This window comes from Giraffa tippelskirchi, chromosome 13 (assembly GCF_054371585.1).
Source record: "Giraffa tippelskirchi isolate mGirTip1 chromosome 13, T2T-mGirTip1v1.2.pri, whole genome shotgun sequence".
Classification (NCBI taxonomy): domain Eukaryota; kingdom Metazoa; phylum Chordata; class Mammalia; order Artiodactyla; family Giraffidae; genus Giraffa; species Giraffa tippelskirchi.
Genome location: NC_137287.1, coordinates 8,961,241 through 8,986,651, shown reverse-complemented (window position 1 = coordinate 8,986,651; position 25,411 = coordinate 8,961,241). Strand labels below are relative to the sequence as shown.

Sequence of the window (25,411 nt, the reverse complement as noted above, 5' to 3'; positions counted from 1 at the left end):
AACATTACTTTAAAAAAGCAATCTGGTCAGCATATTCTGTATTTCAAGAGTATAATGCATGTGAGAGAGATTTCTACCAATTCCGAGGAATCTTGGTGCTACTTACAAAACCCTTCAGTGACTTGGAAAGCGTCCCTAATGTCCCTGCCTCCCTATCCCGCTTAGAAAAGATAAGTTTCCAGGCCAGTAATGATTTTATTGCCTTCCATCCCATGGTGAACAGGTACAGGAAACATTTTCTCTAAGTTCCTGAACTGAAAACCAAAGAGCCCACCACTGCAAAGGAGCAAGCTTTTGTTTGTATATTTAATGTTTTACAGTTAAGAGTGTGGTTACAGATGTGGGAAGAGATTAGTAGCAGGTTATAATTAAACAGTCTTCATTATTCTGGCTTATTCTCCATGACAAAAAACTGCAAAAGGAAAACTCTTAGATACTAGATGTGTTTTTAAGCTGTCAGCCTCACTGAAATAAAAAAAGCAACTCAAACATCGCAATGGTGTTAAAGATTAGCCAAGAAAATGCGAAAGACAGAGCAAAGCTCCTCACCAGTAAGGGCAGACGTGGCCAGGCTCGGGGGCCCAGAGTAGCCTGCTGTCCACCCAACCTCCCCTCAGGGGAACCCTTTAGGGTGATTCACTGCCCTACAGGCTGAGCAAACTGTTTGGGGAGGGTGGGGGAGAACCAGGAGAGCCATCAGTGACATCAGAAAGCTCGGGACATGTTCACTCGGCCTCCCTCCCTGACGTCCCTACAAAAGCCCTGGTGAGGAGTCCCGCTTTGCAGACAGCAGCAGCAGCTGAGCAAGAAACAGCTCGCTGACTCCATCCTCCAGGGGACTGAGCAGCCCCGTGAACAGCACTGGGCCCCGTCAGGCCCTAGTGAGGTTGTCATTCCGAACAGTGAACCCTGTCACGGCGCGAGTGACCCTGCATGACTTCAACAGCCATTTGGAATTTGAGGACTGAAGGGAAGCAAAAGTGTACTTGAAGTGCAAGTTGTGAAGAGATAACAGTAGGGTTGTTTAAAAAAAACAGGCACAGTCTCTAGAGGTTGCATTGCACCGTCTCCTGACATGCCAGAGCGGCTTTACAAAACTCAAGTGAATCAGTTCTTCTTCTCGACTTAATTTCTACCAAGAAGTTTCCTTCACAGAGAGAACCAGGCTAATCCTTAGCCATCACACATTGAGAGGGAATATTAGGTAACAACTTCAACACATTCCTTCTACATACAGCCCTCCTGACCACTGCCCTCTTTCTGCTCCCAGCTCACTGTGACCTCCCTGAAGGAACATTAGAGACAGAATGGGAAACTTGGGCTTCTGGAAGCCTGCTGTGGAAACTTGTCCTCTCCTGCGACCTGGAGAAACAATCTGGCCTCTTGACAAAATGGACTCTGAGGTAAGAACATTCTTAGAAACCTGAACCCCTTATTAAAAGGGCCTCACTTGGCACTCTACTAACATCGGTTTCTCTGAAGCCAGTTCAAGAATAGCAGAGAGAAACCAGATGTCAACGATCCGTCTAAACCGACCTGTGGAACATTCACATAGTTAGTACAAATATTTGGAAAATTGACCCTATTTATTCAGGTGCTTATTTGGGGGAAAGACATACCTTCGATGCAGGTACTAAAATGCTTCCTGTCATCTCTAAAAATGGTGCTTGTGAGAGGCGACCACTGCAGTTACAGCCGCATCTAGGGGGCGGGGGCAGAGTCACCCACAGTCTCATTTCAATCACAAGAAACCTCTGAATGACTGGGAGACCTAGAGGACCCTTCCGAGGTCCTGTAGACGGAATCCTTGGGAAGGCTTCTCATCATGAGTTGGTTTTCAAGCCTCTAGCCACCAGTCCCAGAAAACCCCTCCAGGAGACCAAGTCCCACTTCCTTAACTCTGGGCAGAGGGTTTTCAGCCCCAGGCATGCTCCCGCTCCCTTCTGAATGAAAACACCAGTTAACATCAAGTCCTCTTGCTGGGGAGCAGCTGAAGTCAACAGTCGCTAAGGCACTTGCTGGAACACACCCACCCTCCCTGCTCATTTCTCCAGATTAAGTTGCAGTCAGGCTCTGAACGCAAGGTAAGCCCAGCAGTAGGGCCTCTCCCAAACGCAGCTTGTAGCCCTGCACCTTGCCCACTGGGTCACAGAAACCACCAAACTACACGGCGGCGCCTCCTCAACATACAATCCGCTTGCCGTGAAGCCGCACTCGGCACTAACATGAGGGCCACACCGAGGATCACCCAACCAAAACGTATGGCTACACCACCTAAGATCTGTTAGAAAAATAAGATTTTTAGGGGAAAAAAAAAAGAGAGAGAAACTGGCATCCCATTTCTAATCATTACAAGCTTCTAAAATAATCTCACAAATCTTACAACTTTCAAAAGCAAGAGGCTTTGCTCACTGAACAAGACATCTTACTAAATTTGGACATGACTTTGCAAATATAAAATTGTTAATTTTATGAGCAGCTAAAAAACAACTCAAAAAATAAGGACAAGCATTAAATATTACGTAAGGTTTTCTTTTATTTAAAAGATCATTCACAAAATACCATATCCATAGATTTACTTTCTGTCATATAGCTGAATGTGTTAAGTGTTTGGAATTCCATTCTTACATTTAAAAGTCAACTGGATTGCCCAGAAGTTTAGATGAATTTGTTTTGTTCTTAATCTTTTCCACATTGAAGATGTAAGTAGGTCATCTGAAAGCATCAGGTTTGATTACAACCACATAATGCATGTCTTTCTTTAGGTAAGTATTGGTGTTACACAAATGGTTCTTATCTCAGAAGCAAAGATGACAGGTGGAAGGAAGGACAGGAGGCAGAGTTCTGTAAATTGCTGAGACCTGGGGACAAAGAGAAGCCGAGGGTGGCAGCTAACGAGGAGCTGTTTCCTAAGCACGCTGCACAGGCCAGGCTGCCCCCGGCCCTCCAGTCTTGCTGGTGAGAGTCTCTCTTTTCCGGGGCTCTAGCCGAGCCCAATCTGCTGCCAGTGGGATGAACTGGGACTCTGGTGCTGAGAAATTTGTTCACACACAGGTGTCTGAGCTCAAACGCTGCTGCCTAACTGCCCGGCCCTGGGTGAGAGCTGCACACTCTATGTGGGAGTGAACGTCCTGAAGCTGAGATCTGGTGACCTTGGGCCACCTCCCTGTTACCTGACAGCTCTGCATAGTCAAATTCTCAATTCATCAAGTGAGAGAGTAAAGTGCCAGATTCTAGGCCCATTTTCATTCCAAAATTAAGGGACGGTGGGAAGCACAGTATCTCACTGTGACTTAACCCTGGGGGACAGATAAGCACAGAGAGTGAGCCAGGACACACAGTGGGGGTCCGAGAGGAAGCCGTGTCCGCAGAGTTGAGCCCAGCACAGCGCCATCCCCTGCGGTCCCCAAAGCACCTCTGTGCCCAGCGGAAAGGAAGCTAGACGGCAGTTCACTACATCCAGCCAGAGGGGCCTCTAACACGGCTGGTGACCGAGGGAGACCAGCTTGGACACAGTGCTGGAAGAGCGATAAAAGCACGTGAGCGCAGCAGGGTACTCGGTCTGTCTCCTACGTGCGTTCCCCACCGACAGTTCACATCCTTCTCTCAGGTTCTGCTGATTGAAACGTGAGCCTGTTCCGCCTGAACAGCCCATCTGGGAAGCGGGTAGTGGAGTCAGGGCTACCTATAAATAGTTATAGGAAGGAATCTGCAGAGATCAACAGATACTTTATCCTTGTTTTGAAAGCAAGGTGTCCCAAACGCTGTCTGTTGATCACAGCTGACTAAAAACAAGGGGCTATCCAACGTGGGACTTGCTTTCTTCCTTGGAAGCCACAGCAATACAGAACTCGACATGCAGGTCAGAAGAGAAGCACTGAGAAAACGCAAAGGAAAAGGCCGGTGTGGCTGAAGTAAAAGGAGAAAGCAATGGAGAGAAATGAAGCAGCACTTCAACCCAGAGAACTCCCGCACGGCGGCCACCTCTGTCCCTCTAGAGAAACTAACTCGTGTGCTGGAAGGAGACAAGGAGCGAGAAGGAAAAAGGACAGAAGGAAAAGGGGAAAGGAGTGGCAGGGGAAAAAAAAAAAAAAAGCACAAAACAGGCACTAGGTAGATACAGCAAAGCCAAGAATGTACTAAAAACCACTTGTTAACTGCTGACATGCACTCACAAGCTCTGTGTTTCCGTTGTAAGAGAGGAGGACAAAGGTCAGGCGCAGGAATGGTAACTGCAGGACTGCCGGTCCGGGGGGCTAGCCAGGCTGTGGTCTCGCTCGAACGCCCCCCACACCCCATTCCCTCCCCACCGCAAGCTCATTCTTGCTCCTTGTGAACGACTTCCTCTCTGGGCCTGGCTCCCCCGAAGATGGCAGAGTTGGGGTTGGCTACTTGATTGAGGGGTGTTGCGACTGTTCGAGGTTTAAGCTGGAGCCGTGGTCTCTGTGCTCTTTCCTCTGGGGGAAGGAAACACAGCGTGGTTTACAAAGGCGTCGTGAGAAGGCGCCCTCCTGCCTCCTGTTTACACGTTACCATCATACCTTCTGTTGGTTCTCTGAAATCCATATTGGACCCTCGAAGCGGAGGGCCATCTCTGAAACGACTTCCCATTGGGGGGCCTGTTCGCCGGTCACCTGGGCGACTCCCTCCCCGGCCTCCTAAGAAGTCATCCCTGAAACCTGTGGAAGGAAGAGAACCACAAAGGATTTTTGATACTCCCGCCTAAAAGCTGATTATACAGCTGTGTGAACTGTTTGCGCTTCATTTTAAATTCTTTAGTTTGTCCAGCGTCAGAAATTTTTCCGAAATCAAGTGCACTCAAAACGGGTTCAAACGTCAATCTGCTGGGCAATTTCAACACTAACAGACTTTTTGAATCTTAGAAGATTAAAAAAAAGAGAATCTTAGGAGAGAAAAATGAAACAAGCTGTTTAAATTCTTTAGTTTGCAGGAAAAGCCAGGAAGACTATATCCTAACATGGCTTAAAACAAAACTCCTCAAAGCATATTTTATTGTTTTTGATTATAATCTATAGTTGTTAAAAAGATAAACCTGAAATTTAGAAGTTACAATTTAGAATGCAAAATCACACACACACACATACACACACACACACACACACACAAAGCTAGATGTGAAGACAAAATAAAAACATGAAGTCACCTCTGGGTGACCACTCCCCCTTTTCCAGTTTCTGCTGCCATTCAGGTGTGATCATTCTAAAAGGAAAGCACCCCTGATCACAAAGCTGTGATCAGGCCCACTCCCTTCCCAAAGAGGGAGTCAGAGAGCAGGAACCGCATATCCAACCCACACCTCTTCCAGGTGCAAAGGGCTTTCCCCCTCAATTCTTTTGTGCATCCGCTAAAATAATTACCAACACAAGTAAACTGCATCTTATTTAAAATTAGAGTAAGCTGCAATTGCCATCAGTGTGAAAAACATTTTCTCAACCGACTTTCAAGAACCTTAAACCTTACTTAGTTTTGTATTTAACTGACAGTCATTGGGGGGGTAGGGAATTGTTTTAAGATAACCTTTTAACTGTACAACCTTTGGCTTTCAATAAAAATTTAAAACGGTAATTAAACAAATGCGCTTGCCCCCTCTGTTTAAGCTCCTGAAGGTGACTACTTTTATTCACTCCAAGGATGATGTCACTGCTCAAAGCTTTGTAGGAACTTATCCATTAAGAAGGATCCTGAGCTTGAGGAACAGTCTTCTGATACATTAGTCGGTCCCCCTTATTCACAGATTTCATGTTTGCAAATCTGTCTACTCACTAAGACTGATCTGTAATCCCGAAGTCAGTACTTGGGGCCGTCTGCTGTCATTCTGACATGCACAGAGCAGGGAAAGACTTGTCACCTGACACATATATTTTCAATCAAGTTAGGAACAAGCCAACCATACTCTGCCTCGACTTGGCTCAAACAAACGAGTGCCATTTTCACAACCTATTTAATGCTGGGCTTTCTGCTCTTCTGTGCTCTTTGTAAGTGATTCTGCTGTTTAGAACAGCACCTGAACACTGCACTGAAGTGCTGGCTAGTGCTCCGAAGAGCAAGAAGGCTGGGTAGGCCTTGTTAGAGAAACCTTTCTCGGGTAGGAGTTACAGCGCTGTCACCTGTGAGTTCACTGTTAACCAATCAACATATATATTAAACAAGGTGATGTATCAACTGGTTGACAAAAATATGACCAAAGGCTCACAAGAGTGAGCCTCACTATAGGGAGTATTTCCCCTAGGAACAATGGCTCAGGATCTGCTAACTGGGTGTTTGCAAGAACCTAACATTGTGAATACAGAGAATCAAGTACCTTGAATGGTAAGGTTTTTATCTTTTTGGTCTTTAAAAGTAGCAAGGAATCTGTAAGTTGATCAAGTTATCTGAAACTCAGTTCAGAGACTACTTGTTGGAACAATTTCATTTTTAACAAAACAAGTAATGAAAACAATTCTAAAAAGACTTAGACCAGCAGGAGTACTGCTCTGGGGGAAAACCTACTTGGACTCATATAATCAAGTGTAAGGTTCTTTATGAAATCTTTTTTAACAACCAGAGCATTCACCAGTACTCAATTAACCTGACATTTTCCCCAAACTAAACTGTGAAGTGTACCTTTCCTCACTATGTATGAAAGTAAATTCTTTAATGAGATTGATTTTTGCTTCAGGGTTCAGCTCACACGCATACTGACAGGGCACATAAACACACCTGCCATGGATACTTCCTGCAGGATCCTGAAACAAAGCACAGCACAAGGAAAGAAAACAAGGCCGCGGGCGTCAGCCGCAAGCAACGGCCTCGTCTCACCGTCTCCTCTTATGTGAGCGATGGGGATGAAGAGCGTGGTCTGACGCTAACAACCATCCTGTCATCAGGTTTGATGACTTTCTAGGAGGCGCACCATCCATGAGAAACTTCTGAGCTTTCTTTACCACGTTTAGTTTAACACACTGCCTATTTCTGGCTGACAGGGACTTCACTTGCTTTCTTCTTCGTATTTTTTGTATTGCTTGAATTTTTTTTTTCTTTTTAACAAGGAGCGTGTGTCAAAAACAGACATCATTAGTTTAAAGAGTAAGAGAGGGCTACCTATACAAATAACCTACACAGGCTGTACCCCACCACATGGGCACTGCTGGTTTTAGATTGTCACCAAAATACAGTACCGTCTATACTGGTTGGTGGCAAGGTACTTTCTCTGGCTATATTCACTCTATCTCTTGCTTCAGAGCTACAAAAACCCAAGCTAAGCGAGCAGCAGAAAGGTACTAGCTCCTCTGGTAACCTCCAGAGCTGGGAGCCCGCTGCGCTATTTCTTCAGTACCAGGGAATGCGAAACCGGCAGACGGGAGGCCCCCACTCATCCAGTCACTACCTCCCTCACCTGAGGTGGCGCTGAGATGACGTCTGCTGCATTTTTCAATCAGAGACTAGCTTATACATAAAATTACAGGTTTACTGGATTATAACTGTACTTTTATGAATAAGCTCATTTCTGATTGGCTATAGGACTTAGGGTAACTAAATTAATCAAGAGATATAAGTAGCCATTTGTTTAGCTAAAGCAGTACTGGAAATAAATTCTTTTAAAGAAAACTTTAAGAAAATTTCGACTCCCAAGACCAGTTCTTCCCACACTTACCACTTTCTACCAAGTTTTGTTTGGGGGGGATGACAGGGTTGGGGGGAGGCACTGATGCTCTCCTCTTACAAGGTGGCCAGCGCCGAGATAATCTCCAGTTTATAGGAAAGAAAACAGACCTGTTTTTCATTTTCTACCTTATGGTTACAATGGACATTTTGACCACATATAAACTACTTTCATCATTAAAAAAAAAGAGAGAGAGAGAGATGAGAAATGTTTAGGACATCAACTCTTCAAAGCCTGGCATGCAAACTGACCTCCTGAATTGACACAAGGAGGTACTCACTGGTCTGCTTTGGTGAGTTAAGAAAAGCAATGATCAAGTGGACTATGTCCACCTTTAAGAAGCAAAGAGGTCAACAGGACTACTTCTTACTATCTAGGAGGGAGCCACCAGGAACCACTAGTATTGAGGCTTTCTGTAAGCTTCTAGAAACTCCACACTACTTCTAGAAATAACACTACTCCAGTTGTGCCGTACCACTAGACCCCACCAAGGGGAAAGATTCGGCATGAGATACAGGCGTGGATAAAAGCAGTAGGCGAAGAACTGGTAACAAAACAAGCTGGATCAGTTCAACTTGGCCTCGATGTAGAAGCTTTCAAGTCCTACCCCAAAACAGTGAGGCTCTAATAGAGGCTTAATACGTGCCTGGGTACCTTTCAGGAAAGTTTCTTTTTTAAGAGGATCTAAAGCAGTAGTCCGGCCAGGCAGGCTACTCACAAGAACCATAAAACGGCAGCAAGGCCACCAAGAAGGGTAAGTGGTGACACTTTAAATACTGATACTGGAATTGATACCAGGGATCCCATCCACCACGAGATTCTCAAGAGCCGCCCATTCCTGAGAATACACAAGAGAGGTAAAGTTGAGGTTGATCATTACCTTGCTGCACAAACATGGGGCAATTCATTGGGAAGATGTACAACTCATGTGATGGGAAACTCATTGAAATTTTAAACGAGTTTTTGCTGCCAAAAGGTAGAAGAAAAAAACCTAGGCTTGCAGAAACATCATCCATTCTTTATAAGATTTTACACGTTTTTAAAAGCTCACAAACACTAATCAGACTCACGAGATAGGAGGTCTACTATAACCTACAAGATTCACAATCAGTGGGCATATAGCAACTTTTATGTTCAGTTGTAGAAGAACCAATCACCTCTGTCATCTGGTCCACCTTTCCTGAATCCAAAGCCGCCTTTATCTTGTTTTCTGCCTTCTGCAATGTCCACACGAAGTGACCGGTCACCCAAGAGCTAATAAGGGGAAAATAAGGTAAGTACTGGCAAGAAAAAAATCCAGTGACTAACACCACAGAGAAAACCTGAATTTACTTACTGCACCATCATATGTCAAGGCTTCCTTAAGGGAATCCACTTCATCAAATTCTACATAGCAGAATCCTGTAAGAGAAAACAAACCCTGACTTCTTCCAGGAATTCTAGGTTAAAGTGGGATCCTGTCTGTACCATTTCCCTACATCATAACTACCACTTTTGTTGCACCTAGATGGCCACAGACGTGTAGAACCTGAAAGCGCCTATTTTACTTTCTAATAAATAGAATTTGCCTGGAAGTCCTTCCTCTTAATTATATTCTATCAGAAAGTGCTAACCAAATAGGTATTGAAATAGTAGCTATTTTTATAAAGCTTTACCTTTTAACCATAATATTAAAACCTTGCTTGAGTCATTGAAGAGCTGTTAGTTCTGACTTCTGAATGACTTTAATACATCTAACGGGGGCTTTAAGACACAGATTTCAAACTGGATACTAAACACACTTTGAAGGAATACTACACTGAAGGTGTCTATTACTTACCGCTCAGGTAGTTGGTATAAAATCTGTTTTACAAAGCTAAAAAACACACCCTCAGGAACAAGCACATCCTCTTCAGGAGGCTAATTAATTATAAAGACGGCTAGTCTAGGTGCTTTATTGACAACCCGAGTCCTTGATGCTAGATTCTGACACAAGCCTGTAAACAGAGGACACTCCTGGCAGAGGAAACCACACACCCTCTCTCCCTCCTTGAATCACTGAATAAGCTTTTCCTTCTACTCGCCACTCTGGTCCATGCCCTTTCCTTGCCCCCTGGATTAAATCTGGGTTAAGACCCCTCCCCCCACTACCCCTTACGCTCACACTGCATCCTGTATTACCACCCTCCCCTCCCTCTCCTGTATGATTACAATTCACCCTTAAATCCCACTAGGACGGCAAGCGCTTCTAAAGCCTGGGCCCTAACTTCTCCTGTTCACCATCTGCTTACACAAAGAATGGCTGGAGAGTCCCCCATCCCCAACTTGGACCCCACCTCCGTATCCATGCCTTTCCCCCTAAGTGGATTCAATGTTTAGAGGAACTGAGAAAACCACTTCCAAATTCAAACAGGCAACAGCCACTCTAGAGCTCACACTTGCCTCACACTAGAGCTGCCGAAGATGCCCTTGTATGAGACAAACTTTTAAAATCCACTGCTACTGGCTCAGCCCTGAGGCTGGCTTCACCCACACCATTTGTATCCCCCCTCAGGTAAAATGTTCCCAAATAGGCTGAATGCTAACAAAGTAGCAGAAAGAAAACCTAGTGGGAATCATGTTTTATGGTCATGTCCACAGCAAATGAGAAACTGCATTCTAAGTGCCTTGGTAATGACCATTCACCCACATTATCTGTATCTTAAATTTGAATTCTCAATGCTTCCTGGCAGTGTGACTTCCATAAGGTTAACGGATACACTGTTTTTCATTATTTGATCACTTACAATGAAAAGGGTCCATGTTCTTAGGTGAAAGCTTTTAAAATGACAAACATACAGAAGCACTCTGCCGAGCAGCACCGCTACTTCTTGTACAGCCCCCACCCCACCACAGCGTCTCTGTGCTTTTCATGGATGCATTTCTGGGTCAATAAAGCAACCCAAATGCCCCTGTACCCAGCATCATGCACTTAAATACAGGCACACCTCCCTTCATTCGGCTAGACGCCAATGCCATTTGATTCCCTGTTCTCAGTCCTTCTCTGCTCAAGAGCTCTAAAGAGACGAATCCACAGACACTAACTTATCTGAAATCTGACCCCATCATTCCCCCAAACACAGGCACTGGGGTCACAATGTTTAGTGACAAGTGCTAGGTTACTGTTTGGACTTCATAATAAACTAGATCACAGGAAAACTACCCCCCAAATGCATGCGTCAGCCAAGGTGATGTACACCTGAAAAGTCCTGTGTTCTATCTGTTCATTTCGTTCCTGGGAACGCCTCCTCTGGCAGAGACAGAATTGCTACACAGGCTAGGCACACTCCAGATTTACTTCTGCATGTGCCAGATTTTCTACAAACTAGATTATAAATACCTCCCCTCCCTGCCATGTAGAACTGAAGGCCTATGAGTTAAAGGGCTATGTTTATTTCAACTACTGGACTAGGCAAATGTTCCAAACACTTTCATAATTAGAGCCCTCTGGGTTAGACCCTCTCCCCCTTACAATAACACAGTTAAAATCCCCTGAACTCACCTTTAAATTTGTCTGTGTCTTTGTCTCTGACTAGCCGCACACTCCTTATGCTGAGATCCTTAAAGATAGCGTCTATGTCGCCCTGAACCGTATTAAAAGGTAGGTTACCTACATATGCTGTGTAGGGGGGCTCTGTGGGTAGCTCCTTTTGGCTGCGGGAACCATGGCCACCAGCACTGCCACGGGACCTAGGAGGGGGAAAAAAGACAGGATTCAAGTCTGCCCATGCGTTCTCGCCCCAGAGGGCCACGGAAAATGTCTCCCACTCAGCCACACCACCTTGGAGAAATAAACCCATCTACACATAATAACATCATCCTGAAATGACAGAGTATTCCAAAATTTATTTATGGAAAACATGCCTATTTTTGGACGACAAAAATGTCCAGAAATACAGAATCTGTGTAAACATAGATTTCCCTGGAGAATCAAATCCAAACAGAACATCCTCCTACAGAAAAGGGGTTCTCCTTTCCCCAAATAAGAACAGGAGAACAGAACCTAAGCCAATGCCCTCCCTCACACCCAATAATGCTAACACATACAGAAATGAACTGTCGAACTTACTGTCCTGAAGCTGAAGTTTACCTCATTCACAATACAACTGTCTCTTGCTATTGTCTGATGAGGGATAATATGCCCTCATACAGATTTTTGTGCAGCAAGTACTATGTACACACATACTCTCCACTCCCCCATGCACTACCCCACTGGGTCCTCAAATATATGTGCATATGACTAATTCATTCAAGCCTCAGTGCCATTGCCTCAGCTGAGACAAGAGGTGTTTACTTGTCCATGGTGGCTCAGTCGGTAAAGAATCCGCCTGCAATGTGGGAGACCTGGGTTTGATCCCTGGGTTGGGAAGCTTCCCCAGGAGAAGGGAACGGCTACTCACTCTAGTATTCTGGCCGGGGAAATTCCATGGACAGAGGAGCCTGGCAGGCTACAGTCTATGGGATCGCAAAGAGTCGGAGCGACTTTTCCTTTCACAGAGCTTACAAGTAGCAGGACCTGGAACCCATCATATCGTTGCTAATGTGCAGAGGTAGTGGTTTAAATCCTAGCTCTACGGAGAAGGAAATGGCAACCCACTCCAGTACTCTTGCCTGGAAAATCCCATGGACAGAGGAGCGTGATAGGCTACAGTTCATGGGGTCGCAAAGAGTCTAACACGACTGAGTGACTTTACATGGTAAAATGATGGATGCCCCATAAATAAAGAGCAGTATTGATGTAACACCTTTGCAAATTTTACAATCTCATTTACTCTGCCACTTACTGAGAAAATGAAAGAAAGCTTTTCAAAAACATTTGTATATTAGACCTAGTGTAGGAGTCCTTCACTAAAGAGTGAGTGCTGAGCTGTGTCTCAGTTTATCCATGATGCCCATATTCATCAAGGAATTGAGGGGAAAATATCATAAATGATATGTACTAAGAATGAAAGGTTTGTGTTCAGAGTGTCTAAGTTCAAGCCCTGTCTCTACATATTAGAAGTGTAAACTTGAATAGCATATTTAAGTGATATGTTTATTTTCTTAAAATAATCTTGTTACAAAACTGCACCATACACAAGATCATTGTGAGAAAATAAATGCAACTAAGTGTAAAGCATGTAACTGTCTCAATAATAAATATTTTATCTATTAATTACTAAAAAAAAAAAAAAAAAAAAAAAAATCCTATCTCTACCACTACTTACCCCACCATATAACCTGGAGGAGTTACTCAATTTCTCTAAGCTTTATTTGGAAAGCTGTGTTAATACTGAAAAAGACACTGAATTACTGAGAAATTACACATGGTGCTGCATACACTGCTGGACAGTGTACATGTGTAGAGTAACAATGATCATCATCATGGCCATCTACAACCGGAGATTTACCATGTTTTATAGGTAATTTTAAAATAAATGGAGCCATTATACATTGGCTGAAACCCACAGAATGGAACGCACAACATCAGGAGTGAACCCTAATGTAAACTACGGACACTGGATGATGCCAACATTGTCAGTGTAGGCTCACTGACTAGAACAAATATACTACTGTGATGCAGATGTTAACAGTGGGAGACGCTGTGCCTTTGTAAGGGCAGGGGGGATATGCTCAATTTTACTCTGAACCTACACTGGTCTACTAAAATTAATGAAAGGGAGGGGAGCTCTTCTTTACATTAATAATGATGTCAGCTAAAAAATGCAGGAGGAATCATGTAACTAGAAAACCACACAACGCAGCAGTGACTGACTCAGGCAAGGCTCAGCTACCACCGTGAACAGGTAACTGAACTTAGAATCTCCAGTAACAGGACAAATTTAAATGACATGCCCTCTATTGGCGCACAGACTCGTCAAATGCATAAAAGTCATGAAAGACTTTTTTAAGGCAGGGAGACTAATGAAATGACAACCAGTGTTACACATGATCTTTGGATCCTGGAACAAACAGCCATAAATGAAAAAACAGACTGAGAAATTTGAAACTGGTGTGTATAAATATTATTGTCAGCATTAAATCTCTTAGGAGTGGTAATTGGTACTACAGTTAGCAGGATGCCTCTGTTCTCAGGAAGACAAATTACTTAGGAATGAAGTGTTAGGACAGCCGTTTATTTTCAAAGGGTTTTTCACAAATGTCATGTGTGTGCACGTGAATATATAAAGACAAAACAATTGTGAAACTTGTGAATCTACTGCTGTCCATTGTATCTTATTCTTTCAACTTTACTGGAGACCTGAAAGATTTCAAAATGAAATGTTTAGAGGAAAAAAATTTAAAAGAGGGAGGTGTTGCTTTTAAGAGACATTTAAAGCAAATGAGTCTCCTCACATGAGTCAAAGGTCTGCCCAAAGTTAACCTTCCCTTCTTTCTGCAGGGTATATTAATAATACCAGGTCTTGGAAAGTAACTTGACTTTTAAAATTCACACAGTGCTAGAAATATCATGAAAGAAATTCCACAACTTGCCTGACACGAATTCCAGATACCTCAAATGTTTGATAATAAATACCTTTAAGACAACACTTTTTTTTTTTAAGCAGAAGAACCAGGTTATGATACAATTCTTAGATGGTTACATTTTTAAGTTTAATTAACTCAGAACTGCTACCTCCTAATAGAAAACCCTGCATTCTGTCCTAAGAATAAGAGAAAAATAGACTTACAAGTGAATGGGACTTATTTTGCATTTCAATAACCATAAAACCTGGAATATTTTCAGGAAGATACTCCTTGGGATAGGGTACTGAATGTATAAAAACAGTACAAACACTAGGAAAACTGTCAAAACAGAGAACCAACTATAATGTCAAACACTTAAAATAACAACTGGTGGAAAACAGCCCCTTGCCCTCAAGTAGCTTATGTCTGAATAGCAAAAATAAAACAAAAATAACTGTAAATGCATACACACATACTTGTGTATGTATTTACATAGGTCCATAAAAAAGGCAAAAGGCTAAAATGATCTTAAAAAAAAAAAATCAACGAGAAGGTGAGGATGAAGGAATGGTCAACTTGGCAGGTGCACACTTAATGAACCAAGAAAACCGGAGGGAGAAAGGCTTGCTGAAAGGGCATGTGAGAACTTCTGTGGGGTGCTGGACAGAGGGCTGAAAAGCCAGGGTGAACGGACCTCTAAGTGCAGAAAGCCACCTGAGCCTTGAAAAGGATCACTGTCCGGGTGAACGCTAAGATGGTGAGGGGGCACTAGCAAGAATGCAGGGTGATCAGAAGCCAGCTCTGGCTTTGGGAAGTGAAGACTGAAGAACCCCACTTCAGGCAAGCAGTACTTTAAGAGCAGAAGCTGAGGGAAGAGCTAACCCAGAACCATGAACTCTCTCGTTTCACCCTAGCCTCACACAACTGCCAGTGGTTTAACACTGTAGATTTTTTCAAGAAATTACAGAGGCAATCCTAAGTACTGCCCCTTAGTACTGCCCTACCTGATGCCATCAGCTCTACACGACTTGAGTGGTTTTTACACCTGCAATGGGACTGGAGCCGGACAGGCAGATTTCAGTGTATTCACTCTACCAAGAGCCTACAGTGTGCCAGCAACTTGAGAGACAAACCCCAGAGCAAACGCATGCAAGCAATAAAACGATACACGCTGTCATCAACCAATCAAATAAAAAGTCAAATGTCAGAAAGCCTTTGAGCTAAAATTCTTATGAGACACTTTAAGTTTAGAGGGGACTCTTATTCTAAATAAGCTGTGTCACACAAAAGCGCTTTCTATAATAGGTTAAAACACAGAAGACTCATCTGGCACCTTAGCTTGGTGAAGGACCCCTTCCAAATCACCTCTGTACCTCAGTTTTTGCATGTTATTTTATAAATATTCAAATTTTTATGTTATAGAGGAGCTTGAGACTGACCATAAAAATACTTCACAAGACTGACTGCTTTATAAAAGTTTAATAACAATTCTGAAGTGTTATGGGTAGATTAAACACCCCGCAGGATATGCTGCTCATGCAGAAGCAGGTTGACTAGCAGCTGTGGACGTGAAACAGGCAACAGATGAGGCGAAGCTGCGATTCAGAGACAGATAAAGAGAGCTGAAGGTCTGTGCTGCACGCTCCCAGGCCACATCACCCGCCCCCATCAAGCAAGGGTCCTGCCCACTCGTGACTGCTGCAGATAGGGACAGCCTATTGATTAAATATATATATATGTGTGTGTGTGTGTGTGAAAGTTTTAAAGTAATAATTACACCCTCAGTCATTTCAGAAAGTCAACTTTCAACTCCAGGTGTGACCAAAATCCTATAGACAGATCACATTTCGTCACTCAAGTCAAGTCAACAAAGCATCTGAATGTCTATTAAATACAGAGCACCATATTAAGGGCACAAACCTAAGACTCAGTTCCTACTTGCAACGGGGCTGATAATTCAGCCAAGGGGGTCCAAGTATCTGCAAAGAAGAAATCACACCCTAAGTAAAAGATGACAGAAAATTCAGGAGACAGTAATGAGCACCATCTCTGCAGGGTGGAGCAAAAGGCACCTGAACTCTATTTTCCAGACAGCAGACAAAACACTGAACTCAACATGATAATATGAATAAGCGAAGATAAAACAGGAGTGAGAGGAGACTGGAGGAAGGGTGACGATAAGAAAAAAGAAGAGAAGAGATTATTAGGACAGGGATTACGATTAGTAAGTGGATGAAACGAAACTAAGCACTCAAGATTTGCTTCCAAAGTATGTAAGATAATAAATAACGAAGGACACATGCTGTTATTTCTGGGAAAGAACTTACAAAGACTTCTAAGTGAATTAGAAACTATACAGGACTTCCCTGGTGGGGCATGGATAGGAATCTGTGTGTCAATCAATGCAGGGGACACGGGTCTGATCCCTGGTCCGGGAAGATTCCACATGCTGTGGAGCAACTAAGCCCGTATGCCACAACTACCAAGTCCACATGCCCCAGAGCCCGTGGTCTGCAACAAGAGTAGCCACGGCAACGAGAAGCTCACCACTGCAACTAGAGAGTAGCCCCCACTCGCCACAACTAGAGAAAGCCTAGGTGCTGCAGTGAAGACCCAGCACAACCAAAAATAAACAAAAAACAACTATACAGAATTTAGGTATTGTTGCTGTCCTTTTTTTTAAGACCAGTAACAAGGTACCATGGCTTGGCGTATTAAGCTCTTGGGTAACTGGACCATCAGGCATTCTCTGCCTCAACTGAGTTAGCTCCAGTAGGGCTGATCAATAGCTTTGGTCTTTCATGTGCCATCCACAAACTCTTACTAGCATATATCACGTGGCATGAGGCACTCTTCCTAGATCCTATATAAAATCCCAGTAAGACTGCCTTTCTGAGAATAAAATGCAAGGAAGCAACAAAGACAAAATACTCTGAGCACGCAAAGAAAGGTCAAAATGTGTAATTTACTTCATTTCGAGACAATAAGCAAAAAAGGTAAGGCTGTCAAAAGCCAGCCTCTTATTTCATTAACATCTTACCAGCCCCCTTACCTATTAACATCTTACAAGACACACTGGTTACAATCACTGAACCAACATCAATCAATATATTACTAACTAAAGTTCAGTTTATTCAGGTTTCTTAGCTTTCATCTACTGTCATCTTCATGTCCCAGGATCCCATCCAAGATGTCACATTACATTTCAGTTTTAGCTTAGGTTTTAAAAAACAAGCCCATGGACCGATTGAAGACACTGCACTCCCAAGTAGATCTTTCTCTAAGTGTATGGATTTCCCAAGGCCTTCAGTTAGCACTCAAAAGCCTTTATCCTGACAACTGTCATTACTACAGGATGTGGATGAAAGCCTCTCCAAGTTTCCGGTGAACACTGGGGGTGGTGTGGGGGGCAGTGTCTGGGGTGAGTTCTTCTACTACTACTACTACTACTAAGTCGCTTCAGTCGTGTCCGACTCTGTGCGACCCCATAGACGGCAGCCCACCAGGCTCCGCCGTCCCTGGGATTCTCCAGGCAAGAACACTAGAGTGGGTTGCCATTTCCTTCTCCAATGCATGAAAGTGAAAAGTGAAAGTGAAGTCGCTCAGTCGTGTCTGACTCTTTGCGACCCCATGGACTGCAGCCTACCAGGCTCCTCCGTCCGTGGGATTGTCCAGGCAAGAGTACTGGAGTGGGGTGCCATTGAGTTCTTCAATGAGCCCTATTTCAAGGAGCTCTCTTTGCTGTGAATGGGAGCTTCGTAATTCAGTCACATCTGAAAGATACAAAAAGCAGTGCAGGGAACTGCAACCTTCTGAGGCAGGAACTCTTGTTCACTGCTTTTTCTCCAAAACTGCAACAGTATCTGCTACTTATCAGGGTAGAAGGAATGAAGCCACAAGCCCACCAACTACTTTAGGATTGCAAGTAACCTTTCCTCAAGATGGGTACTCATTTAGATTTTCAGATGGCCTCTAAAAGAACATTAAAGCATCCCTTATTTGGTTCTGGCTCTGTCTCCCCAGAGGCAAACCCTTCTTCCATTTAACAGTTCCGTGGGCTAACCAGCTGTAGTAGTCCTGTTAGGTCAAAGAGTGCAGAGACCTCCACTGATCTTGCTGTTGGCCATCACATAAATCAAGAAGGGGCACCAAACTGCACCATTACTCATGCACTTGTAGTATTTAAAAAAAGCAAAGGGTTCATCAAATACCATTTGTCTCGAGTCCATATATATGCATTAATATACTATATCTGTTTTCCTCTTTCTGACATCACTGTGTGTAACAGGCTCTAGGTTCATCCACTTCACTAGAACAGACTCAAATGTGTTCTTTTTTTAATGGCTGAATACTATTCCATTGTTATGTATGTACCACAACCTATTTGCAGGGAAGGAATAGAGACGCAGATGTAGAGAATGGAACTTGTGGACATAGGAAGGGAGAGTATGGGACCAACGGAGAAGCATCAACATATGCACTCTATCAGGTGTAGGACAGATAGGTGGTGAGAGGTTGCTGTGCAGCAGAGGGAGCCCAGTCTGGCGCTCTGTGATGGCAGAGAGAGGGGATGGGGGAGGGGAGAGGGAGGAGGGGTATGTATAAATGTGCTGATTTGCATTGTTGTATGGCGGAAACCAACACAGTATTGTAAAAGTTTTTTAAATATTTAAATTAAAAAATAGGGGGAAAAAAGGGAGGGAGGAATTCCCTGGCAGTCCAGTGGTTGGTTAGGACTCCATGCTTCCACTGCCAAGGGCCTGGGTTCAAACCCTGGTTGGGGAAGTAAGTTAAGATCCCACAAGTGAGTGGTGCAGACAAAAAATAAAAAGCCATCTTTAGCAAAGAATGTTTTTCGACAAAGTGGTCAAAATGATTAACTTTATTAAACACTGACCCACTCTTAAAATATCCTGTTACCAAATGGGAATGAAGCACTCTGCTGCTTACAGAAGTACGTGGTGAGCTTGAGGAAAAGCACTCCTGCGAGTTACAAGCTGAACCAGCTATTCATTTCATGGAACAACACTTGTACCTGAAAAGAACCGACAAACTGTGGTCCAGGTTGTGGGTGTCAGGCAGACACTTTCATGTAAGTGAAGCGACTCTTGTCCCTTTCAGGAAACCGACAGTACTATCTGCTGCCAATGACAAAATGCAGGCTTTCAAGCAAAACCCAGAATTTTAGAAAACTTTTAAAATATAAGACAAATCTATATGGATTTTAATGTAAGAGATGTTTATTGTTACAATTAACCTTTATGGAAATTACCACCTGGCAAGTTTTGGTAGTTAAAAATTAAGAGTACCTACAATTACCTAAAATGGCCAGGGCTTCCCTGGTGGTGCAGTGGCTAAGAATCTGCCTGCCAACGCAGGGGACAAAAGGTTCAATCCCTGGGCCAGGAAGATCCCACATGCCTTGGGGCAGCTAAGCCTGTGTGCCTCAGCTACTGTGCCTGGGCTCTGGAGTCTGGGAGCTGCAACCACTGAAGCCCGTGCTCCACGAGAGAAGCCTACACACTGCAGAGAAGAGCAACCGCTGCTTGCCACAACCAGAGAAAAGCCCATGCAGGCAAAAATAAATAAAATAAAAAATTAAAAAGGCCATTAAAACAGTCCTCCCACTTCCAACTGTTTATCTGTTTAAGGCTGGATTTTCTTCATGAATGTCAAGCAACCTACCTTAAGAGTGAATACAGAAACAGCTATGAAAAACCAGCTGTCTTCTACTAAGCTAGATATTCAAAAGGTTCCAGGGAATTCCCCGGTGGTCCACTGGTTATGACTCTGCGTCTTCACTGCCGAGAGCCCAGGGTCAACTTCTGGCCAGGGAACTACAATCCACAGGCTGTGGGGCTTGACCAAAAAAAATTAAGGGGCTCCCTCCAAAAATGCAACTGATTATTTCAATTATAGAAGAATAGTGTGTGGAGCAAGGGGGATCACCAGCTCCATCTACCTTATCCTGGAGTACAACGGAGGTGCCATGTTTTCAGCAGAGTATCAGTACACTGGAACACATCCAGAGGGTCCTTTCAAGAACATAAAAAAAACTATGATATGGCTGGCAAACTTAAAAAATCCAAGGATGCTCAATGAGTCACAAACACAACTTAGACATTACAGCTATTAAGTGCAATCAAAATCAGCTGGCCACTTGTGCCCTGAGTGTGCAAGTCTAACCACCTATGCAAGTGACGGGAAGGCCAAGAGGCAGGCATGGTCGTCTGTCCAACACTCTTCTATTCCCAGGGGAAGCTGGATCTGACACAGGACTGACTCCCCCATGGCCCGCCCCCCTCAGCCAAACATTCTGTTCGACGTTCCAAGTTTCTGGGAAGATGTCTTGATTCTGTGTGAAGTCTTTCTAGAACACTAAGGGTAATTTCAAATAGAAACATAAATTTTAAAAGTACGTAAGAATTTTTTTTTTAGAAATCTCAGAAGCATTTTAATAGTCCAAGCATGAACTGTTACTAACCAATAATGTACGAGAACGAATTACTTGATACTAATTTATGATACTTATTATATATGCTTATCATAAATGTTTTATGCCTATAAAATGAACAGCATTCCCTTAATTGGCTTTAGAAATATACTCAGGAAGACAATAACTCATTCCAGCTAACTCTCAATAGAAATTTCCCCATTCTTACTAACTCCAAAGGAAATATTTTAAGAATTAAAAAATTATAAATCAACAGCTACTGATTATTAAGCATTTATGTTCCAGATACTGTACTGCAGTTTAACATCTTGTTTAATATTCCAACAGCTCTACAGAGGAGTTTCTATCTTATATGTGGGGAAAATGAGGCTTAGAGAGGTTAAGGAACTTGTCTAGATCACACAGCTAATACACAGCTGAGAGAACACTTAAGTTCTTGTCTGACTCATTCTAATGCCATGGCTTCTGCCCGAACATCTCTGACATCTCAAAGACCTCTTGGTAAAACCAAGTATTTGAAGAGAACAATGATTTGGAATCAAGCATTGGGAGACTAAGGAGGGGAGAGAAGGATGACAATAAACCTAAACAATCTGCCGTTTGATAGGTTTTTACAATATACCTTTTAACACCTTTACAGATCCTGTTGTCAGTGAAACTAGTTAGCTTTCATACACTTTCTTCCGCATTTTAAGACTTAAAATAAACTTAGACATTTAGACACAGATGCCAAGCTTAAGTCCTATAAGACTCAAAGATTAGAATTCTAAGCCCCTCCACTGGAACTTAATAAAGAATATTCAACTTTGTAGTTTAATTCATTTTTAGCAGGTACCATTGCAGCAATATCAATTCTTGCTAATTCTAAGTTCCAATCTAATTCTCAGGATTGATGCTCCTTTTAGGTTCAGCACTCAAAAGGCCTTTTGTAGTTAGAAATGTAAAATTAGTGTCAATGGCACTTTATTGCCAAAGGCAAATGAAAAATCAGAACCTCAGAAACATAAGTTAGCAAAGTGCAAAACAAAAATGCACTCAAGATCTGCTACTGATAATCTGGATAATCTGGAATTTTGTTTTGACTCGATTTCTGAGCAACAATGCAGTCCCTGGTTCTTCCCTCTGCTGCTGGCAACATGCCTTTAGAGGCTGGGGAAATAAAGCAGTTGTCCAACATTGCTTCCTGACAACCGTACTGGTTATTACACACAACTACAAAATAAACTTCCAGGGAATGTATAATAATTATTAAAACCCAAGTTTTTAGATTTTGACAAACCTGCTATCCCTTTCACCTGTGACCCAAGTTGATTATAGAGTTGAGACATCCTATCTAAGGTGTTTTAGATGAGAGAGAAACAAGTGAAAGTCAAACGCTTTGTGACTCCACAGACTATACAGTCCATGGAATTCTCTAGGCCAGAATACTGGAGTGGGTAGCCTTTTCCTTCTCCAAGGGATCTTCCCAACCCAGGGATCGAACCCAGGTCTCCCGCATTGCAAGCAGATTCTTTACCAGCTGAGGGAAGCCCAAGAATACTGGAGTGGGTAGCCTATCTCTTCTCCAGCGGATCTTTCCAACCAAGGAATCGAACCAGGGTCTCCTGCATTGCAAGCAGATTCTTTACCAACTGAGCTATCAGGGAAGCCCAGACTAGAGACAAGGTGCCTTACAAAAGTGCCAAACACAGACTTCCCTGGCAGTCCAGTGGTTAAGACTCTGTGCTCCCACTGCAGGGAGCGTGGGTTTGATACCTGGTAGGGGAACTACCAAGATCCACATGACACAGGGAGAAGCCAAAAAAAAAAAAAAAAGGTGGAGCATTAAAAAAAAAAAAAAAGAAACAAGCATGAAACAACACAAGACCATTCCGTAGGTGGTAATCACCCATAACGGTTAAGCACTGTATCTGAACATAAACAGCACCAAGATATGTATTGTGCATGCATGCTCAGTCGTGTCCGACTCTTTGCGACCCCAAGGACTGTAGCTCCTCTGTCCATGGAATTTTCCAGGCAAGAATATCGGAGTGGGTTGCCATTTCCTTCACCAGGGGATCTACTGAACCTAGGGATGGAACCTGTGGCTCCTGCATTGACAGGCAGATTCTTTACCACTGAGCCACTTGGGAAGCCCTGAGACAAGTACTGATGTGAACATAACTAGATTAACAAAATTATCACTGAAGAAGATCATCTGATCGACTATCCTATCATCTTGTTAAATTTCAAAGATGCCAATAACTGATAACTTCCGACCTGAGGAAGTTGACATTAACCATCTGGAACAAGAAAGTTTTGGCACAGATCACACCACTACCTGGGTGGTCCTCTGTGAAGTTTCTGCACCCACTCCAGACACTGCCTAAAAGAACACACAAATTCACTAACAGGTTTTTTAAAACTACTTTTTAGCCACCTGAGCAGTATCTCCTATGTGTTTTATATGAAGATGAAGTCAAGTGGAAAATTCCAAGGTCATTTGTAGAAGGTGCTTAATGGGAGACTAACACGAACACCTCAAGTCACCAGAACATCTGGTAAAATTGTCAAAAGCAAGAATTAAAAAAAAAAAAAAAAAATCCCCAGGTTTTGTATAATACGACTAACGTTGTAGTCCCAAACCAACTAAAATTCCTTGGATCTGTCTAAATCTGAACTACTGTTTAAGAGTTTTCCTGGGTACTTCCAAATGTTTTTTGAAACTAGGAGAAAAAAAAATACTGGTTATTAAATTTCAAGATGACTTAACTACAAATTTGCTGTCTAGAAACCTACCCCAAAGGCAGTAATTGTACATGTAATCCAACATCTATTTCTTTTTTATTAGCAAATAAAGTATTCTTTGAAATAACAGGTGGCTCCACCTCCTCCAACTTCCCTGTTCTACAGCCATGAATGACACTTCGTGCACTCACGCACCCAAACAAGCTCTCATTTGAGCCATTCCCAAACCGAGGTATTAAAAGGTCATTCTTCACCAAAGATACTTTTGGGATTGAAACTCAGGAGACTGGAAGTCTCAGCAGGTACTACTGTGATGTTTTCCTGGGAAAGTAACCCCTTCTGCAAATCACATAAAGGCAAAGTGTGCCCTTGACAAATAGCAAGATGTTCATAGCCTAGCTTCTAAATTCTACATGAGGTTACTCGTGTATAAAAAAAACTAAAAAATGCAGAGCGGGTCCCTGGAATTAAACACCGTAAGCTTTTAATTCACTAGACAAGGATTTTTCTTTTAAAAAAAAAGGCGCACATATAGTCTGTGTATGACCAGAATCAGAACGAAACTAAATGCGATTTCTTCTCCACGTCTGGAGAAGCCAGGGAGAATAACATTTATCTGCCAGTAAGCACGTAGCACTTGTCAGTAAGGCATTCTGATCTAAGGAAGGATAAAAGGAAAATGCTACGGTGTGTGATTGTTTTGGTTGGTCTTCTTGGGCTCCAGCAGCCAAATCCCAGCCTCACCCGAAAACGGAAGGGAATCACCTCTCTCTCGGCCTTCCGACCCGACCCAGCCCTCTGGTCTCACGGCCAAACCGGCCCAGCACACTTGCAGCGCGGGCTGACAACAGGAAGCCGCGGCCGGGACTGGAGCCGGGCAGGCAGCGGGCCCCCACCCCCGCTCTGCAACAGAGCCCCGCGCCGGCCCTGCCGTCCTGGGGGATGGGGCTGGAAGCGGGAGCCCGTCCTCCCGGGCCCTCAGCGCCGCGGCAGCCCGGCCCTGCGGCCGAGAAGAGGAAAGACACGTCGCAGGCGGCAGAGGAGACACAAGGAAGGCTCTGTCCCGCGAGCAAGCCCCTGGGAGCCTAACCGCCGCCGCACCCTCCCCGAGCGCGCCATTTCCAGGCCCCGGTCCTCCAGGCGCCTCTACGAGGCCTCCGCCGGCCTAGCCGGGCCCCTACGGCTTGCCGCCCCTGGTGTGAGCGCGGGAAGGCAGCCGCCCGGGGGCCACCGCCCCACCGCCCCCCGGCCCCTCCGACTCCCGCCCGCCTCCCGCGCCCGGCCGGGGGCCGCGCACGCCCGCCTCACCCCCTGCCGCCGCCGAAGCTGCTGTAGGCCCGATCGTCGTAGGTATCGAAGTCCGCCATTTGCCGTCTCCGCTCCGAGAGGAACCAGGGTGAGCGAGGAAGGACCCCGCAATATAACTCCCCCCGCCCCGCCGCCGGGGCTGTCCGCCGCGCCGCCTGATCGCAAATCGCACGCACGCACGCGCGCGTGCGCGCACGTACGCCGCGCCGCGCCCGGCCTGGGCCGACGGGCCTCTGGTGGCCCCGGCGCGCTTTGCGGGCCACGTGGTGCGGCGGCGCTTGGCTGCGCGCCCGGCCGTGCGCTCCGGCCCATTGTGTGCTAGCCCCCCGCACCCGGGCTTCACCCGCGGCCGCCTCCGGCCCCCGCCCCGCCCCGCCAGTGGACGTGAGCCTGGCCTGACCTCCCGAACCTCTCCGGTGGTTGCTGCGGCGCGCAGCGAGGGCTCCTCTCCTGGCTGTCCTTGGAATCTGCGCCGGGCCGGCTGTGCTCTCTGTGGTCTAAGCTTTCCGAACTCCAGACCTGGCAGGGACCCCAGAGCTCTCCTCCACTTGGCCCCACTCCGACATCTACCCGGCCAGGGTGTCGCTCGCTAACACCAAAGGGCTGCCTCCCGCAGGATGGAGACCCCCCCCACACACACACACTGACTGAGCATTCCGTTGAGAACGCACAGGGGCAAAGGGCCTGGAAGGTGGAGATTGGGGTCAGGATCAGAGCGTGCGAGGCAATGGGGATGACCTTTTGAGTCCTGCCGCCGAGGGTCTAACTGCCACCTAGGTATCGGTCTTGGGGAA

The 25,411-nt window shown here is 44.6% G+C and overlaps 1 protein-coding gene and 1 non-coding gene across 3 annotated transcripts; both read right to left on the bottom strand.

Annotated features, from left to right (window-relative positions):
- Positions 1-2,516: 2,516 nt before the first annotated feature.
- On the bottom strand, positions 2,517-24,702 carry EIF4H (eukaryotic translation initiation factor 4H). Of its 2 annotated transcripts, XM_081557966.1 has the most exons (7): positions 24,618-24,702; positions 20,091-20,163; positions 11,184-11,371; positions 9,000-9,064; positions 8,821-8,917; positions 4,542-4,679; positions 2,517-4,457 (listed from the first exon to the last, which is right to left on the bottom strand). In XM_081557966.1, exons 2-7 carry the CDS (start codon positions 20,117-20,119, stop codon positions 4,318-4,320), a joined length of 657 nt encoding a protein of 218 aa, XP_081414092.1. In that variant the 5' UTR covers positions 20,120-20,163; positions 24,618-24,702; the 3' UTR covers positions 2,517-4,317. The 2 variants fall into 2 exon arrangements, with proteins under 2 accessions (XP_081414092.1, XP_081414091.1); XM_081557965.1 differs by lacking the exon at positions 20,091-20,163.
- LOC145533610 (small nucleolar RNA SNORA32) lies at positions 10,200-10,322 on the bottom strand. The gene has a single exon (XR_014074197.1). It is a non-coding gene; the product is annotated as a small nucleolar RNA SNORA32 (small nucleolar RNA).
- Positions 24,703-25,411: the final 709 nt, after the last annotated feature.

Coding starts and splice junctions, on each gene's coding strand:
- EIF4H (XM_081557965.1), bottom strand. CDS start 24,676: ATGGCGGACTTCGATACCTACGACGATCGGGCCTACAGCAGCTTCGGC. Junction 9,065..11,183: donor AGACACAGACAAATTTAAAG/GTGAGTTCAGGG, acceptor TTTCTCTTACAG/GATTCTGCTATGTAGAATTT. Junction 4,680..8,820: donor AGGTGGACCAGATGACAGAG/GTGATTGGTTCT, acceptor TTCCTTCCACAG/GTTTCAGGGATGACTTCTTA.